This window comes from Saccostrea cucullata, unplaced genomic scaffold (assembly GCF_032062105.1).
Source record: "Saccostrea cucullata isolate Sc308-1 unplaced genomic scaffold, CSIRO_AGI_Scuc_v1 ctg1220, whole genome shotgun sequence".
In the NCBI taxonomy this organism is placed as follows: Eukaryota; Metazoa; Mollusca; class Bivalvia; order Ostreida; family Ostreidae; genus Saccostrea; species Saccostrea cuccullata.
The window spans coordinates 257,479-276,100 of NW_026931211.1; the positions used below are offsets into that span (position 1 = coordinate 257,479).

General features: G+C 34.6%; 1 protein-coding gene across 2 annotated transcripts; it reads right to left on the reverse strand.

Moving 5' to 3' along the window:
* Nucleotides 1-12,311: 12,311 nt before the first annotated feature.
* LOC134231822 (trimeric intracellular cation channel type 1B.1-like) lies at nt 12,312-17,254 on the reverse strand. Of its 2 annotated transcripts, XR_009984633.1 has the most exons (6): nt 17,042-17,254; nt 15,562-15,718; nt 15,187-15,371; nt 14,791-14,878; nt 13,041-14,034; nt 12,312-12,876 (listed from the first exon to the last, which is right to left on the reverse strand). XR_009984633.1 is itself a non-coding variant. In XM_062713791.1 (5 exons), exons 1-5 carry the CDS (start codon nt 17,169-17,171, stop codon nt 13,737-13,739), a joined length of 858 nt encoding a protein of 285 aa, XP_062569775.1. In that variant the 5' UTR covers nt 17,172-17,254; the 3' UTR covers nt 12,312-13,736. The 2 variants fall into 2 exon arrangements, 1 of the variants encoding a protein (XP_062569775.1); XM_062713791.1 differs by having other exon boundaries at nt 12,312-14,034.
* Between the last annotated feature and the right edge of the window lie 1,368 nt (nt 17,255-18,622).

Genomic DNA, 18,622 nt, shown 5'->3' on the forward strand with positions numbered 1-18,622 from the left:
TGTTTTGGATATATATGAACAAGATCAGTTAGCTTAAATGCTGCACATAAAATGGTCTCGGCAATGGCTTACAGCTGTAAAGAGATTGTCACAAGTGACATTGTGTCAATGTTTGATATTAGCTTATTGTACATTGTATATCGGTGAGAGTTATCTTTATTTTGGCATTAGGAGTTATCGTTTATTTCATTTACGCACTATTGGTCACTGAGTTGTATTTGTTCTATTTTTATCTACGTATACTCGTCGAACCCGTTTGAGTAGTTTGGTCAGTTATTTATACTGGGTGTTGGCTAGTCACCCCTACTAATGTTATTGTGATTTAAATTCAAGACACGTGGTTTAGGTTGATCTATTCAAAGGTTATAGGATAGAACCGGTTTTATAAATAAAATTGGCAGTAAACACGATATTGCTATAGCCTGTTTCTTTTGAAAACATATCCTGTAACAAATGTTTCCAGACCTTTCTGAAAGACTTTCATGATTTTCAACAGGAAAAGGGTGGGTAAAGGAGGGGGTGTTAAAATAATAATATTTCTTATACTTTTCGGCGAAAATTAGAGCTCACTAGTGATCGATGCGCTGGTAAAAATGTGCATTATCATCTACACTAACAAACCTTTGTTTGCCTTATATGGTTATTGTTATAAATGCGCATAGAGGATCTTATCACGAGCAACTGGCCAATCGTTGAATGCATAGCAATTTTAACGCCAAATACATGTTTACATTTTAACTTCGAACACGTAGTTCACGCCAATCTATGTTAATGGACTGCAAAATAAAAAAAAATGTTCATACGAACAAAATACAAAGATAAGAAACTATGAAAGATGTTACAGGCGTTTTTGATTTGTTGTTAAATGGAAAAATGTTTAATAAGATGTACATTGTAGTTTGTGTCTAGTTCAAAACACCAGCGCTTCAAGGGTAAGGAAAACGAACAGCTTCTCTTATGCATTTAAATGGACAAAACTTTGTTTACGTTCGTGATCACGTGTTTGATCAGGGAATTCACCTGGCAATTGTATTCACCGATAGTACAACAAAGGAATTAATACTGACGCAAATCGCTTTTGCAGTATGATTTCAGAAACCTAGACTTCCGCCGTTTATTTAATAAATGAATTGTTTGTCATGATGATTTTGAAAATAATATTTTAAAAAATACTTTTCATTTACAATAAGATTTTTTTCTTATTTCAAGCGTAAAATTCCTGTAGTATTCGTAGTAGCCCATAATGCAATACTCATTCAGTTGATTGGTCAGTTAAAACCATGCTGGTGCCTCATTTTCTAATCTGACGCCAAAAAATATAGTCCCGGTTCCCATGCAAAAATATTTGTCCAAAAAGAAACTTTAATTCATGACTGCAGAAAATTGTATTATAGAGAATACTTATTTAAGTTTGAATGAGTGTTAAAGAGATCGATTGATTGAAATACATATCTACAGACATTATCAGCTGATTCTAGGGGTGGTGAACACTGAAACGCAACATAACTTTTCTGTTTACCATGCCTCCACGTGCTAGTCACTTCCTAGGCACATTTCCGTGAATAATTTACCCTATCTCGCTGAAGTCTCGCTAACTCTCGCCAGAGCCACTGCCAGAGCTACTCTGAACTCATCGGGTTTTATAATTTGCAGAACACCGAAAAATAAAAGGTTCCGAACACATTAGTAGGGGTGTAGTGTGTGTCAGATGAGGTCTGGACGCCGTGAGTTATACTTTACCCATGCTTAGTGATCTTGGGTGTGCCTTTATATAACCCATGCTGTGTGAATTTGGGTGTGTTTTAGCTGTTTCCCCTGCTGTGTGATCTTGGGATTCAGGGATGTTTTGTAGCGGCATTGAGAGCAAGACCTGGGGGCCGACAGTATGGTTTTTATGTATAAAATGCCACAGCTCAGTAAGTTTTTATACTTTACAATATTTTTGTTGTTAGCTTTAAAGAGCAATTTTCTTTGTAAAACTGTTAGCAATATAGCGAGAATATAGATATTTACGCTCTAATTCATTTACTTGTTAAACGGCAAATACATGTTTTCTTTCGTTATTTGTTTGTAAAATCTAGTATATTGAACAGATATGTGTTTCGAACATTTTATTAGAAAACCCTATGAAAATTGTAGGTGACCAAAATTGTATATTAAGCTTTTGTTCTGGACGGGAGGATTGGTGTACATGGTGAGGATACTTTTGGGATATGGTGGACCGGAAGGGACAATATGGTGGACCATACATTGCGACGTGGTGTGAAGTGTGAATCTGTCCAGTGATTGAACTTTTGGCCGATTTGATATTTATTGTACATATGTAGATAAATTTATTGTTAATTTTTATAAATCTTGTTGTTTCTTGGTATACAGGAGGTCTTACAAAATATTATTTATTTTGGTTTGTAAATTCTGATTTAACGAATCCATCACAACTTGAGGTCAGTTGTGACAGAGATGTTGCTTTTTGTATGCCCAAAATGTCCTGAATGACCTATATTTTTCAGGGATAAATTCCAGCTTTTAAACTAAATCTTTTTTTTAACAAAATAGTGCATATATTTTACCCACTTGTCTGGATAACTTCTCCTCCAGTTTTCAAAATTGGAACTATTTTTAATTCTGCAGGAGAAATCCATACATTGTACTCTGTATGGAGATAATTGCTGAGAACCTGATAGTGTGTCATGACCTTGACCCAAGGTCTTTCTTTCAAGTTCAAAGACACTGACAGAAAGTATAGAATTTTTTTCCTGGTTTTTAACTGTGTTTAAGAGAAATATTGGAAGCTCATACTTGGTTCAGAGATTATATATGACCCGAGGATGTGACCAGGTTATTACAGCAAGTTCAAGGTCACTGGTTTAAAAGTGTAAAATTCATAACGTTTATAATTTTGTAGAGAAATTCCACTTTGTTCAGTGGTCACACAAAGAAAACCTGGTTTGATGCCACATTAAAAGCTTTCCACTTGTCTTTCAGATGTTTCAATTAAAGCTGAACACAACTTGGAAATAGGCATACACCATTTTCGATATCATTATCTACGATACATCAACACTAGGGTATTCTCGTCGTATTCGTTACACCTGACTGCTTTATTGTCATGGGTATCGGTGTGGAATGGCGACCCGAGTTACCTCTGTATAGCCTCAATCTACCTTTATTATGTTCCCCAAACGAAGTTGGGGAACATATTGTTTTTACTCTGTTTCTTATTATTAAGTCTTCCGTTCACAACGGAAGACTTATAGTGTTTGTATTGTTTCTTTTTATTATTATTATTATTATTCCTCCCAAATTTTGTGAGCGCGATTACTCAGAGATGGCTGGATAGATTTTCACAATTTTTCTCATGTAAGTAGGTTGATATATGAAGTTTATATAAAATTCCGTTTTATGAAAAATTTACTTCCGGTCCGAAGTTATGGCCGATTTTCAAATTTTAAAATGGACTTTTGTCCGGCAGTTTTCTTGGAAACGGTTTGAGGTAAAGATATGAAATTTACAGCAGTATTAGATCATGATATTCTATTTGTTTTGAAGTTGTTTTCGTGTGTTTCCAGTACTTCCTGTCCGAACCGGAAGTGAATTTGTTTTTGGTCAATTTTTGATTTTTTTGTTTTTAGATATTTTTTCAAGATATTCTTACGTAAAACAGACATTTTTCTACAAATACTAAATATATAATTTGTTTTTAAATCAGATTCCGCATTTTGTATATTTTCGGTACCGAAATTTTCTCTATTTACGTAGTATGTATTAGGTGGGCAAAGAAAGATAACTCTGACCTGTGAATGAGAATAGAACTTTCGAGATAAAGGCGGAAATAGTATTGATGACGTTAGAGACATATATACGCTCTCCAGATCAACATATTTACACATTCAATATTCTCTCTTTTGCATGTTACTTAATTCACTATATGCATATTAGTTTAAATTTGGCTGTGTAGTGTTAGTCTGTATATTGAAAGTTTTTGATTTACAAATTTATATCTAAAAAAAAATATCCGTTCTGTGTCAACTAAGCACTTTGAAGAAAATGATATTGTACGCAGTATATATTACAGCGATGTATATACAAATTATTCTACAAAAATACTAAACATATTATTTATTCAATCGGATTCTGCATTTTGGAGATTTAAGGTTCCGTCAATAAATTCATTTTCTCTATTTACGTAGTGACAATGAGCAAAGATAGATAACTCTGACTTGTAAGTGGGAATAGAACTTTCGAGATAAAGGGGGAGGTAGTATCCATGACGTCGCAGACGTCTAAATCCACACTTTTCACATAAAAAAAAATGATTAGACTTTGAGTTTCCATATCCACTACTGCATGAAAGATTACGTTGGTTACTGCTTTCAGTATATGCATAATTTAAAGTTGTCAGCGTAGAGTAAATCTGTAATGTCTGTTATGATTATATTAAAAAAAAATATTCTTAATTCATTCTCTAATTTGAATGCGAAATTATCCCGAAAGCCGAGTTTTATTTTCGATTCTAAAATATTATATGTACTCAAAAGGGAACTGAGAGATAGAAGAGTAGGTGTAAAGCCTTTAGAAATAAATTGATATCTGCAACTTAAAAGAAAGAAAATCAATCTATAGATTGGATTTGGTTATAACACGTATATTTCATTGATTAAAAGTCTTATCGTGTTATTTATTATACATGATCTATACTTTTATATACCCGAGAAGTTATTAAAGATGAGAAAAAGCGATTCTTGGATGTTCGTGAAATACTAGTACTCAAAGGGTTAACATTATGTGAAAGTTACGCGTTTCTGTGTGAAATAATGCTACGCTAAAAACATGATACAAAAACATCTGCAAAGGTCTGTTGATATGTTAGATAAAGTATACGAATGAACACAATTTTATGAAATGCTATATAATTATATGTATGTACAATGCAACCTTAAGTATTTTCCTTTTAATTCATAAAACATAAAATTACCGAGTATGTAATTCTTTTGAAGCCCCCCCCCCCCACTCTTGATTTTATTCGGAGACATTATTGCAACTATAGGCCTTTGAATTATAAATTCGTTATACAATTAAATCTGGAACATTTGGTTATAATTACCATTAACATGTATACAGAATTCATATTCTATAATAGTAGATTTTTCATTACGCAAGATACTGAAATTTACATGTCTGAGAGAGAGAGAGAGAGAGAGAGAGAGAGAGAGAGAGAGAGAGAGAGAGAGAGAGAGAGAGAGAGAGAGAGAGAGAGAGAGAGATTCCCTTTTAATCCTGATTATCTTATCCATTTACATAGACAAAAAATCAGTTCTATATCAGTTGTACCCATTCTTTATTAAATATTATCTGATTTCATAGTCCGTCATAGTCACTCTCTGTATATTTTTTCTGCTTAAGAAGTATTACACTAAGTGCACATGTATTGACCTGTCAATGAAAATCACCGGACGCTGTATGCATTGCAATAAAGTTGTTCGAAATGATTTTTAGGTCACCTGAGTTACTCAGGTGACCTATTGCTATCCGTTTTCGTCCGTCGTCGTGCGTCGTGCGTTGTGTGTTGTGTGTCGTGCGTTAACATTTGAACATTTTCAGCTTCTTCTCTGAAACCGCTGCACCAATTTCAACCAAATTTGGCATAAAGCATCTATGGGTGAAGGGGAACAAAAATTGTGAATTTCGTGATCCCTGCCCCCCTGGGGCCTGAGGGGTGCGGCCAAAACCTCTAAAATTAATGGAATCTTTAAAAATCTTCTTCTTTACTCCTGGACATCAAGCAGGCAAACTGTTTGCATGATTGTAATCAGCAAGGGTGCCTCTACCAAAATTGTGAAATTTATGGCCCTGGGGTCAAGGGTTCTGGTGTTAGGGCGGGGCTAAATAAGTATATAGTGAAAATGCATTATTTCTTTGATATTTCTTCTCTGCTCCTGGGTATGAAATAAACCAACTAAGTACATAGTTATGATGAGCAAGAGTGCCTCTACCAAAATTGTGAATTTTATGGCCCCAGGGTCAGGGGTTCTGATGTTAGGGCGGGGTTCTATTGATTATATAGTGAAAATGCATGAATTCTTTGAAGATCTTCTTCTCTGCTCCTCTGCTCTAACTAAGTGCATAGTTATGATAAGCAAGGGTGCCTCTACTAAAATTGTGAATTTTATGGCCCCAGGGTCAGGGGTTATGGTGTTAGGGTGGGGCTCTATTTTGAATATATAGTGAAAATACATGAATTCTTTGAAAATCTTTTTCTCTGCTCCTAGGTATTAAATAACTAACTAGGTGCATAGTGATGATGAGCAAGAGAGCCTCTACCAAAATTGTGAATTTTATGGCCCCAGGGTCAGGGGTTCTGGTGTTAGGGCGGGGCTCTGTTGATTATTTTCTAGTGAAAAAACATGAATTCTTTGAAAAAAATTTTTCTCTGCTCCTAGGTATTAAATAAACTAAGTACATAGTTATGATGAGCAAGAATGCCTGTTCCAAATTTGTGAATTTTATGGCCCCAGGGTCAGGGGTTCTGGTGTTAGGGCGGGGCTCTATTGATTATATAGTGAAAATACATTAAATCTTTGAAAATTTTCTCTGCTCCTGGGTATTAAGGAGATGAACTACCTATATAGTTATGATGAGCAAGGTTCCTTATCTTCCATAATTGTGAATTTCAAGGCCCCAGGGTCAGGGGTACCATAGAGGGAGGGGGGCTGTACTTATATACTGAAAATGAATGAATTGCTTGAAATCTGCTCCTTGGTATTAATCAAATATTTTTGAAAAGCAGGGATGCCTTTTCAAGAATTGTGCAATGTGTGGATCTAGGCCTAAGGGTCAGGGTTCATGTGTTGAAATGCATTTTTTGTTCCTCTACCTGCCGATGGATATTAAGTAACCAAACTAAGCAGCTGCTAAGTGTATAGTTATGATGATCAATGGTGCCTCTTTCAAAATTGTGAATGCCATAGCATCTGGCTTAAAACATGACTGGAAAGTTGTTGCATAATGCTCAGGTGACCTATAAGGCCCTTGGGCCTCTTGTTATTAAGTATGATCTTTAAGAAAATCTGATGCAACAATTTGAGAAATGAAAAATGAAATGAAAACATGGCTAGAGCATCATGTATCTGTATTATGGACTTCAGTTGTGGGACGTGGAGACCGGTCCGTCAGATGAGATCGTTTAAATCGAGGTCCCGTGTGTCAGATGGTACTGACTCAAAAAGATTCCTCACTGCTCAATGGCGATTAGAGCCAAATTATAGGACAACATTTTGCAGTCTCCACCGGCGAGTGGAGGCTTCTCCGTGTGAAAAATTCTCGAGAGGGACGTTAAACAACATATAATCAATTAATCGATTGCTGAATAATTCCTGTAATTGAATAATCTTTCTGCTGGCAAATCTCGATATTATTAATTTAAAAATCAACGACTTTACGTTTAATGTGGTACTAACTTAGTTCATGACATTTTTATAACACCATCACAATTGTGCCAGAACATAAACACAGTGAAGTTTATGAGAGTACGGTGTTCGTTCGTCCGATGGTTTGTCTATGATACACATGTAGCTCTTATGAGTGCTAAAATGCATAAGAACAAGATTGGTCATGAAAATCAAAGTACCTTAAGTACTGAAAGACCTTTTTGCAGTTTTTTTTTCTTTCAGAGTACATATGATATCTATTTTTGCAGAGAAAAAAGCAAATTCTTACAGATTTAGAAGAACGGAAGACTTATTTGTTGCCATGGCAACAAGATTCTAGTTATTATTATTTTTAAGGTCTTCCGTCTTCACGGAAGACCTTATAGTGATTCTATTGTTTCTTATTATTATTCTTTTTTTTTAGACAAAATTTTGTGCAGGCGATTTCTCGTAAGCTATTCGGTGGATTTCAATGAAAATTTCAGAAATTATAGGTCATTATATGAATTTTATATAAAATTCCGTTTGTTGGAAAATTCGGTACCAGTGCCAAGTTATGGGCAATTTCCTGATTTTAAAATGCAATTTTGTCTTCGAGTGTTCTCGAAAATGGCTAAAGATATTAACTGGAGACTTATTAGAGATGATAGACCATGACTTCTAGATGTGCAATTTTGCCTTCGTTTGCGTCGTCAGTACTTCCGGTCGCTACAGGAAGTGAATTCAAAATGTGCACTTTTTCAACTTTTTTTGTTTTTCAATATTTTTCTTTGATATAATTAATGTTAATGGAGACCCTACTGGAAAGGCCTAATATATAATTTATTTTAGAATTGATCAATCCACACACTAGATATTTGCATTTAAAAATCTGAAGCGTGTCCAAGATGGCGGGGCGTCTCCGTGAACTCCGCCATTAAGCAAGTCGGGTTCTAGAAGGTCAGTTGAGCGTTTAGATGAATGAAACTTCTACCAAAAAGATTTATGAAATGTAAACACCCCTACTAATGTTATTGTGATTTAAATTCAAAACACGTGGTTTAGGTTGATCTATTCAAAGGTTATAGGGTAGAACCGGTTTTATAAATAAAATTTGCAGTAAACATGATATTGCTATAGCCTGTTTCTTTTGAAAACATGTTCTGTAATAAATGTTTCCAGACCTCTCTGAAAGACTTTCAAGATTTTCAACTGACAAAGGGTGGCTAAAGGAGGGGGTGTAAAAATAACAATATATCTTATACTTTTCGGCGAAAATTAAAGCTCACTATTGACCGATTCGCTGGTAAAAAATGTGAATAACCATCTACACTGACAAACCTTTGTTTGCCTTATATGGCTATTGTTATAAATGCGCACAGAGGATCTTACCACGAGCAACTGACCAATCGTTGAATGAATAGCAATGTTTACGCCAAATACATGTACATGTTTACATTTTACTTCGAACACGTAGTTCAGGTCAATCTACGATCATGTTAATGGACTGCAAAATAAAAAAAAATGTTCTTACGAACAAAATACAAAGATAAGAAACTAGGAAAGATGTTACGGGCGTTTTTAATTTGTTGTTAAATAGAAAAAATGTTTAATAAAATGTAGTTTGTGTCTAGTTTAGAACACCAGCACTTCAAGGGTAAGGAAAACGAGCAGCATCTCTTATGCATTTAAATGGACAAAACTTTGTTTAAGTTCGTGATCACGTGTTCGGCCAGGAAATTCACCTGGCAATTGTATTCACCGATAGTACAACAAAGGAATTAATACAGACGCAAATCGCTTCTGCAGTATGACTTTCAGAAACCTAGACTTCCGCGGTTAATTTAACAAATGAATTGTTTGTCATTATAAGCATGAAAATAATATTTTTAAAAATGCTTTTCATTTAGCATAAGATTTTTCCTTTCATTTCAAGCGTAAAATTCCTGTAGTATTCGTAGTAACCCATAATGCAATACTCATTCAGCTGATTGGTCAGTTAAAATCATGCTGGTGCCTCATTTGCTAAATTGACGCCAAAAAATATAGTCCCGGTTCCCATGCAAAAAATATTTGTTTAAAAAGAAATTTTAATTCATGACTGCATAAAATTGTATTATAGAGAATACTTATATAAGTTTTGATGAATGTAAAAGAGATCGATTGATTGAAGAACATTTCTACATACTAGTATATTATCAGCTGATTCTAGGGTGGTGAAAACTGAAACGCAATATAACTTTTCTGTTTACCATGCCTCCACGTGCTAGTCACTTCCTAACCACATTTCCGTGAATAATTTACCCTATCTCGCTGAAGTCTCGCTAACTCTCGCCAGAGCCACTGCCAGAGCTACTCTGAACTCATCGGGTTTTATAATTTGCAGAACACCGAAAAATAAAAGGTTCCGAACACATTAGTAGGGGTGTAAAGGATTCTTTAGATTGCTACATCGCAGTTACGTTGCATTGAGTATTGTTTTAATATGAGTTTTCCTCAAACGTCTATTGAAATTGCTTTTGTCTGCATCTCAAAGTAGAATACAACATGACTACAAGTGGAAATACGATGACAACAATCTTTTGTTTTGCACCAGGGAAAACTTATCCTAAACCATGGTTATAAGTAATAGCTTTTCAAGAAACTTGCCTGACTTAATATTCACTATGTTTCTGAAGTATTACTTGACTTCTGTTTATTTTTCCACGCAGGCTTGTGACATATTAAATGAATAGAAAAGACAAAAATAAGAAAAACATTTGTTTAAAAGATTGTTTATTAAAGGTTATACCGGGTATAAATATTCTTGTAATAAATGCAAGTTATTGAACATAAATAGTATCACATTCCTTGACCGTCGGAGGGCGAGTGATTTTTTTTTCAGTGAAACATTCCAGTCTTTTCATGAACGTGTAACTCAACTCCACTTTGGGGGAAAACAGGATACAAAATACATTTTAGTGTTACTTGGCCGTATACGATATTATATTTGTATAATGTGATAATTAAAATATACTTTCTAACGTTCGAAATTCCGGTTATAAGAACATACATTTCTAATTTTCATTGAAGCTATCAAATCCATCAAATAGATCAAATATTTCAAAGGAATAGCGTTAAGAACTACTTGTGACGTTTCGCATGAAATAATGTATCATGACCCGACTTAAGTAGTAGACAAATGGTGACAAGAGTGTAGAAATATATAACATTGGCATGCCTGTTTATGGAGTTGCATGGAATAAAAAGTTGAATACATATCGAAAAAAGGAAAGAAAACAGTATCATCTGTTCATCACTAATAGATTATCTACCTAAAAGTTACTGTTAAAACTCAAGTAACAGATTCCGATGTGATCATCTTGAGCAAAGTTTAGCAAGCTGGCTGTCATTTTACAATTCCAAACTGATTTTTAAAAAAAATGTTATGTATGTTGGAATCAAAATAAGCAATCTCGCGATATTCGAATGTTAAATTTGAAGCGGGTTCCCAAAGGTGTAATGGGTACTGCAATGGATTTTCACGTTGGCAACCTGGGTTCGGTCCCCCGTGTGTCCGATTTTTAAAATCACTTTTTCAGTTTGATTTTAACTGAATCGGACGGAAGACCTCTCGTTGCTCGCAACGAGTTTCGTTTCTAGTTCTTCTTCTTCTTCTTCTTCTTCTTCTTCCTGGGTACTTTTTTGTCCGGGAGTGATCTTGTAAACTGTTGATCCGATGTAGGTAAAACCTTTTTAGGGTCAGTAGACATGTTATGTAGATTTGCGGAATCAAGGTCATTTTGTGCGCACGTGCTTGCAAGAGCGCGCACGTGCATCACGTGAAATGACCAATATAATGTATATTGCCTTAACTTTTCTATTTTTTGATGAAATGCTTTGAAACTCATAGTGTAAAGATATATTAGTACTATAGACAAGATGACATGGTCAAAATAGCAAGATCTCACGCGCATGCACGTGCGCTTTGCTCTGATTGGCTGAAACTAAAGTCTCTATATCTTTCTTGTTTTTTGACGAAATCCTTTGAAACTTTGAACATAGCCATGCATAAGGATATCCTACAACATGTTATATAGCAATTATCATGAAAACACGTGCATGCACGTGCGCTGCAATCTGATTGGCTGAAACTTTAAATTGCTATAACTCCCTTGGTTTTCAACCAAACAGGATAAGATTTGGAACATAGATATATATAATCGACTTCTACAAGAAGGTATGGTCACCATGCACAGGCATACACGTGCTTGTACGTGCGCTGCAATCTGATTGGCTGAAACTTTAAACAGCCATAACTCCCTTGGTTTTCAACCAAACAGGATGGGATTTGGAACATAGATATATATACTGGACTTCTACAAGAAGGTATGGTCACTATGCACATGCATACATGTGCGTGTACATGTGCTGCAATCTGATTGGCTGAAACTTTAAACAGGTATAACTCCCTTGGTTTTCAACCAAACGGGGTGGGGTTTAGAACATAGATAGATGTAATGGACTTCTACAAGAATGTATGGTCACCATGCTCATGTATGCACGTGCGTGCATGTGAAATGGGTAAAATAAAAAATAAACTTGAATGACCGTTTTTTTTTATATACTCGTACTTTTGGATTATATTTAGCATATTAAAATATATAGATTGTGTAGACAATATGATATGGTCATTACGCACATGCATTCACATGCGCAAGTGTGCAATAATAAAATTTGAATGAACATGGTACACTTCTTGGTAACGTTGTTAAAGTCTCAAATGCATAGAGTTTGTCTTATTTAATTACGCCTACAGGGAATATGATTATAAAAGGGAGTTGGGGAGCGTTTGGGGAACATCTGTAACGGTCCCCGTTACAATTAGCACTAGTTTATGATAGTTATGATAGCAAAAACACAGTATTTCAAAGGGAAGTTTATTCCGAACTCTCCAGAATCAATTGATAGCACAGACACAATGAACATTGAAACACATTTTTTCTGACATGCCGAGGTGAAAGATGCAACCATTCATGAAAATTCTTCTTATATGTTATTGTTCCTTTAATAATTTATAATCAACGATTTCAATACAATGGCTATGTGTAGAGTATATTGCACTACTTACAATCAAAGACTAGCAATTCATTTTATTAAAAATAAATATTACATTTAAAATGGTGGGCATTACATAAGAGTGGTACAAAAATATTTTGCCCCCAGAGTATGTTGGTTGTATACATGTTAATGCTGAGTTTTGTAATATATTACAATAAATTATAAAATATTAATACATGAAGTAAAGATCTACTGAAAATCCATGTCCTTGAACAAGAACTAGACTTTACACAACAGATCCATCATCTATTTCTCTACAAAACAGGAATTCACAGGGATAAACATACTCTGTATCTTACACGAACATCAGGGACGTTTTACTAGTCTGCCTTCCGATTATTAAAGTTAAATCTACTCACTAACAGTCGGCCTTCTGTTTATTACAGTTAAATCTACTCACTAACAGTCGGCCTTCTGTTTATTACAGTTAAATCTACTCACTAACAGTCGGCCTTCTGTTTATTACAGTTAAATCTACTCACTAACAGTCGGCCTTCTGTTTATTACAGTTAAATCTACTCACTAACGTAAAACTCGAACCACTTCCTAACACTGTTTCCTTCCTTGTTCATAAAAACCACAGTCTTTAAAAAGGTTGATAATCTCAACAATCTCCCACACTCATAAAATTACATGTACAATTTACTGTGATCTTTTTGAAATCAACTAGTTCTATGTATTACTCCAGTGTGACTCTTTAATAAGTTCTGTACATGTACAGTACTCAAAACCCACAACTTCCTTTCCTGAAACACATCTAGATTTCAAAACATCTTAGACTTGACAACGAACCTTTACAATTTCTGTGACAAGTCCCATTTTAAACCACTTTTCCTGATACTAAGCTTGTTAGAAAGTTAGCTATCCAAGTTTAACTCAGTTTGGATAACAGTGTTATTGCCATATAGAGTTTACTAAGAAAGGTATATCCTTCTACACTCCCTAATACTTGTCTGTAAATCACCCAAGGAAAGCACAATTAATTACTGAATTTCTCTATAATCCCTGACCTTGTTATTTAAAACTTCTGAGGTGAGGCCACGCCCCTTCAGGCCTTGTATGTTTCTGTACACACCTTGTAAGTTACACACACCCCTAATTCCTGTCATAACAGATGAAGATAATACATCTACACAAACTCTTGGATAAATAAATTCAAAAGCCTAGGAGATCTGGGGAAGGAGATGTCCTATATTTCACAACACCAAATTTCATGTTTCCTTTCTTTGTTCAGTCATTCTTCTTGTCTTCTCGACTCTTCACTGGAATGTCCGAGTCTTTCTCTTCTTTCTTGGTTTCTGTGGCAACTGCTCGTCTCATGGCATCCCACATTCCTCCCATGAATATTGCGCAAAATAAGTTTTCAAAAGGAGCAAACGGGTCGTGGATGCCAAGAAGCAGGGCAGAGAGTTTAAAGTAAACAAAGAAAATGACTACACCGAAATACACCAGGGCGTGAGGGGCTGTGATGTAGTTCATCTTCTCCATAAGAAACACAAGAGATGCCAGAAAACAGGCCTTCGTAACACTGAAAATATAGGTCAAGGTCATAACTTGATATAAAAGTATGGATAAATCTCATTTAATATTTGAATAGGATGAAAATTAGAAGTTACGGTAATAAATCAATTATAACACTTTTAGAATCCACCAAGACAAAAAAAAAAAAAAAAAAATATACAAAGATATCAAAACTCAAAGTAAAAATCTTGTGGTTGATAAGGCCATATAAAATTGAAATCTTGGTTCTCAGGCCCGCGCGCATCCGTTTTGAGGTAGCCGCATTGCCGATTTTATTGTATTTTTGATAAAATAAAAAGTTGGTATTGCGGAGACCAATCCGGGAAAAAAAATTCCGACCTCATTTGTTTTGTAGTTTAGTATTCAAATATCACTTCCGGTAGCCATTTACAATGAGATTTTGGCTACTTCGTCATTCTAGGACATTACCTACGATGTTTACATGCTGTTAAGCAATGGATAAAGCAGAAATTTTGATCAGAAATGGAAAGTATATCTGTGATTAAAAAATTATGTTTATGTTAAAGAAAAATCGGAAATTTAAAATTAAAAAAAAAACCTCCCTCATCTACTTTATTGCCAATAAAATGAAAAATAAAATGCCGCCCTCCCGCATCTGTTTTGGAGAAAATTGGCCTGAGAACCAGGGAATTAAATTTAGATAGCCTAATATGCTTAGAAATTCAATTTACTGAATTTCAAAATCTAGAATAAATTGCATTCCTCTTGATTAATGATGCAAAAAATCAACAGATAAACTTACAATGAGGGCTGCAGTACTTCGTTTGTCCCTGGAATCCATAATCCCCTGACCAGTCTCTCAAATGTCTTCATTAAACCACTTCCTGCTCCTGTAAAGGGACATAACTCATGACACTGATAAGGGACATAACTCAAGACACAGGAGAAAAGAATTTAAAATTTCTACCAGTTTGGTTTTTACATATATTTTATACACATTGGTAAAACCATACACCTATATGAACTCTTTCAAGACTATCACTCTTTGTTCAAGCTACATGTATAAGATAGCAATTGTCCTAGATTTTGTAACTAAATATTTTTTCACTGAGATTAACATTTGTGATGATCACCTTGGTTTTGTTGTACTGGTCTTTCAGTGCCTTTGTCAGACATTTTACCTTTTTATTGTTCCTACCTTTTATTGTTCCTATGAGGAGAATGATGAGTACAGAGTTAGGATACACTTTGGCCGTGTAAACAACGCCGTGGTACACTTTGTGAGCTCGCTGCACTTCCTTTAGTCCTGCCACTGCCAGTTTACATGGTAGGAATTTTACAGCTTTGTATACAATGTCAAATGGTGAATAAAATATCAAGTACCTGGAAGAAGACAATAAACAAGAGAATTAAATATTATTATAACTTCTAAAAATTTCATCTCATCTGTGATGTGATTTTAGATTATTTTCAAGATCTGATTCAGAAACAAAATTAATGCATGCATTACTGATGGCAAAAGAGGAAAAGAATGCAATAAGCTTTGTGTGAATGCCTTGACAACAGGACATACCATACAACTGAGGCAGTCAGCAGTGAGTTGTGATCCTTGAATGGTGTTAAAATAGGTTCTCCCAGTAAGAAGTTTGCAATCAGACTCCCCGCAAAACACAGCAACATGGACGACACCCAGCAGGAGAGGGGGTGCTTTCTGGAAAAAGCTGTTCCCCCTACAATTCAACAGACACATATGTTAAGTCATTCATTTTGAATATATATAATGATACATATATAATACATTCATAGCAGGATTAAGTAGATTCAATACAGCAAAATAATTTAGCCTAGTCTCTTTTTCATCATACAACCCCCCTAAGCCAACATGTACCATCCTCCTATTAAGGCTAAATAAAATTGAAATGACAATTCTCAAGCCCATGCAAATCCATTTTGTGGTAGTCAACTTTGAAATTTCATTGTATTTTTGATAAAATAAAGAGTTAGTAGTGCAGAGACCAATCTGGAAAAAAGGTTCAGCCTTCATTTTCTTGTAGTCTAGTAGTCCAATATGGCTTAGGTTAGCCATTTCAAAGAGTCTTGGTTACTTCATAAAAAAAAAAACATTCAAAGATAATGTCTGTGATGTTCACACGTTGCTAAGCAATGGATAATGCAGACTTATTGATCAGAAATGGAAGATATACCTTTGAAAAACAACAACAAAAAATCATTATTTTATGGAAAATTTGGGTATTAAAAAATAACTTACTCATCTATTGTACCACCCACCAAATGATAAATTAAAGCCTCCCCCCAAATCTGTTTTGGAGATTGGCCTGAGAATCAGAGAATATCATTTATGTAGCCTAATCTAGAATCTAAGTTTCTTCCCCCTTTCAATTACTGTAGCCCACTGTTACTCTTTACTTATCAGTAATTTTACATGTAGCTAAAATTTTACATGGATGATATTCATGTTGTTATTTAACATGATCAATGAATTTGCCAAAGGGGAAAATAATATATTCTATCTTACTATGAAATGTACAAACCATGTGATTAGCATTAAGAGTCAAACAGTGTTTTCCTTGTGTTTCTCACAAATTACTAATAATTCACGTTATGATAACTCTTCACACCTAGTGTAATCAGAATTCTTCTGTAAATAGATTGTCATAATAATGTAAAACAGATGTTTTAGATATATTCAAGGTATGTTACATCTGGTCAATATTTTCTTGAAAAATAGAAAGAATTATGCTTCCAGAAAATGTACACAATTTATAAATCAAATATGAAAAAATAATAACCAGTCATCCTTTAAAAATTATTTCTTACAACACATCCACAATAAACAAAGCCCTATTCAGTCGCTCTGTCAAGATCAGTGAATGCGAAAATAGAGGAATGGATAAAGATCAAAGTTCAGAACCTTAAGTGTAAAGTAATTCTTTGAAAAAACAAACTTATGTCTAAATAAGATTCAAGACCGCGGAAATTCAAATCGTACATCTGACAATAAAATATCCTTATATGGGATGGGGTCAACTTACCCGCGGCGTTCGCCGGTGCGTCGTCCCGTGCCGCCATGCACATGAGAGTGTAGTGAGCAATGTCGAAATAGGGGTACATCTTTAACTTCGTCACCTTTGTGGCGATATCCAGGAACGTTTGCGGATCCATTTTGTCCTTAATTAATTCAACCGCTACCTCAGCGGTTCTCGAAAAAGAAAACCGGAAGGTCGAAATCGAAAAAGGTGAGTGTTAAGTCGTACTTAGTTGAGATGTTGAATTTTAGGAAACCCGCATCTAAGATGCAGAAGGATCTCTGCAAATCCCTTCTTAAAGATAAATAACACAAAACAAATTGTTTTCTTCCAAAATTCAGATGTTTTTTATGTAACTGAATTTCATTACATACAATATTTTCCATCGAGTTTTCATGAGTAGTACAACTTTTACCCACTGTATCAAGCTTATAAAACATAACATATGATTAAAAATAAATTTGATAAAAGTTATAAAAAGAATATCAGAAGAACTCATTTTCTCTAAAACAGTTCAGTAATGAATGATCGAGAAACATGATCAGTAAAGAATCCCGAATATATGGAAGGACTATAAATTAAACCACAAGAAATTGAATATTAAAATTAAATTTATTATTGACGTGGTAGAAATGTTAAAATTCAAAGTTCTACCTCAGGTATCGCTGATGTTGGTGTGAGTGATCGAAATAAATGAACTTGAACTTGGTATATTTGGCCTGACCTGATAAACTCTCTCGGGTGTTATCCTAATCAATGGACAATAAAAAAATAACTAAAATAGCCCTTAGGCTATAGCTATGATCGTCATTAAAGCCCAGGGACTACTAAATTATATTTATTTTTAAGGTAGATATTTTTGAGAATTAAGATAAGCTTTTTAAGAAATGAAATATGTGCACAGATCTATGATCAGAAAAGCAAGTACCAAAGGTGCTTGCCAGTGGACAGGACGTACCCCCCCCCCTTTATAAAATATAGATACCGAGGGTACATATGGTTTTTTGAATAGATTTTCTCAAGTCTGAGATTTCTCAGAAAATCTGAGTTTTTCTCACCAAACTGTGCCACCAAACATATACTTTCTCAAACTCAGACTTATCTTTTGAGTTTTTTCTCATATCTGAGATTTTTTCTCAAGTCTGAGATTTTTCTCAAAGAGGCGTGCCACCAACGTTTTTCCCGACTCAGGTGAGAAAAAAATCTGAGATTTCTCAGAAAATCTTGAGATTGATGGATACCAGTCTCAAATAAAATCTCAAAGAATTCTTTTATGGTAAAATGATCGCAAATGTTAGGACAGTGCACAATTAAATCCACAAATACACGAAATTAACGTACAAGTTCAAAAAGATAGTTAATTTCCATTTTGTGAGGGGGAGGGGGGGTCATGTTAACATCGTCACACATGATATCATGAAATTAAAAGAAGAAAGGGATTATTGGTATTCTAGTGACACACTATAAAACAAGTATATCTTCATTTATATATAAGAATTAATTTATCAAATTCATATTTAATGTGCTATTAGTGACATAGGACAAAATTAGATGTAATTCACAATGTTCATGTAAAGGAGAGGAAAT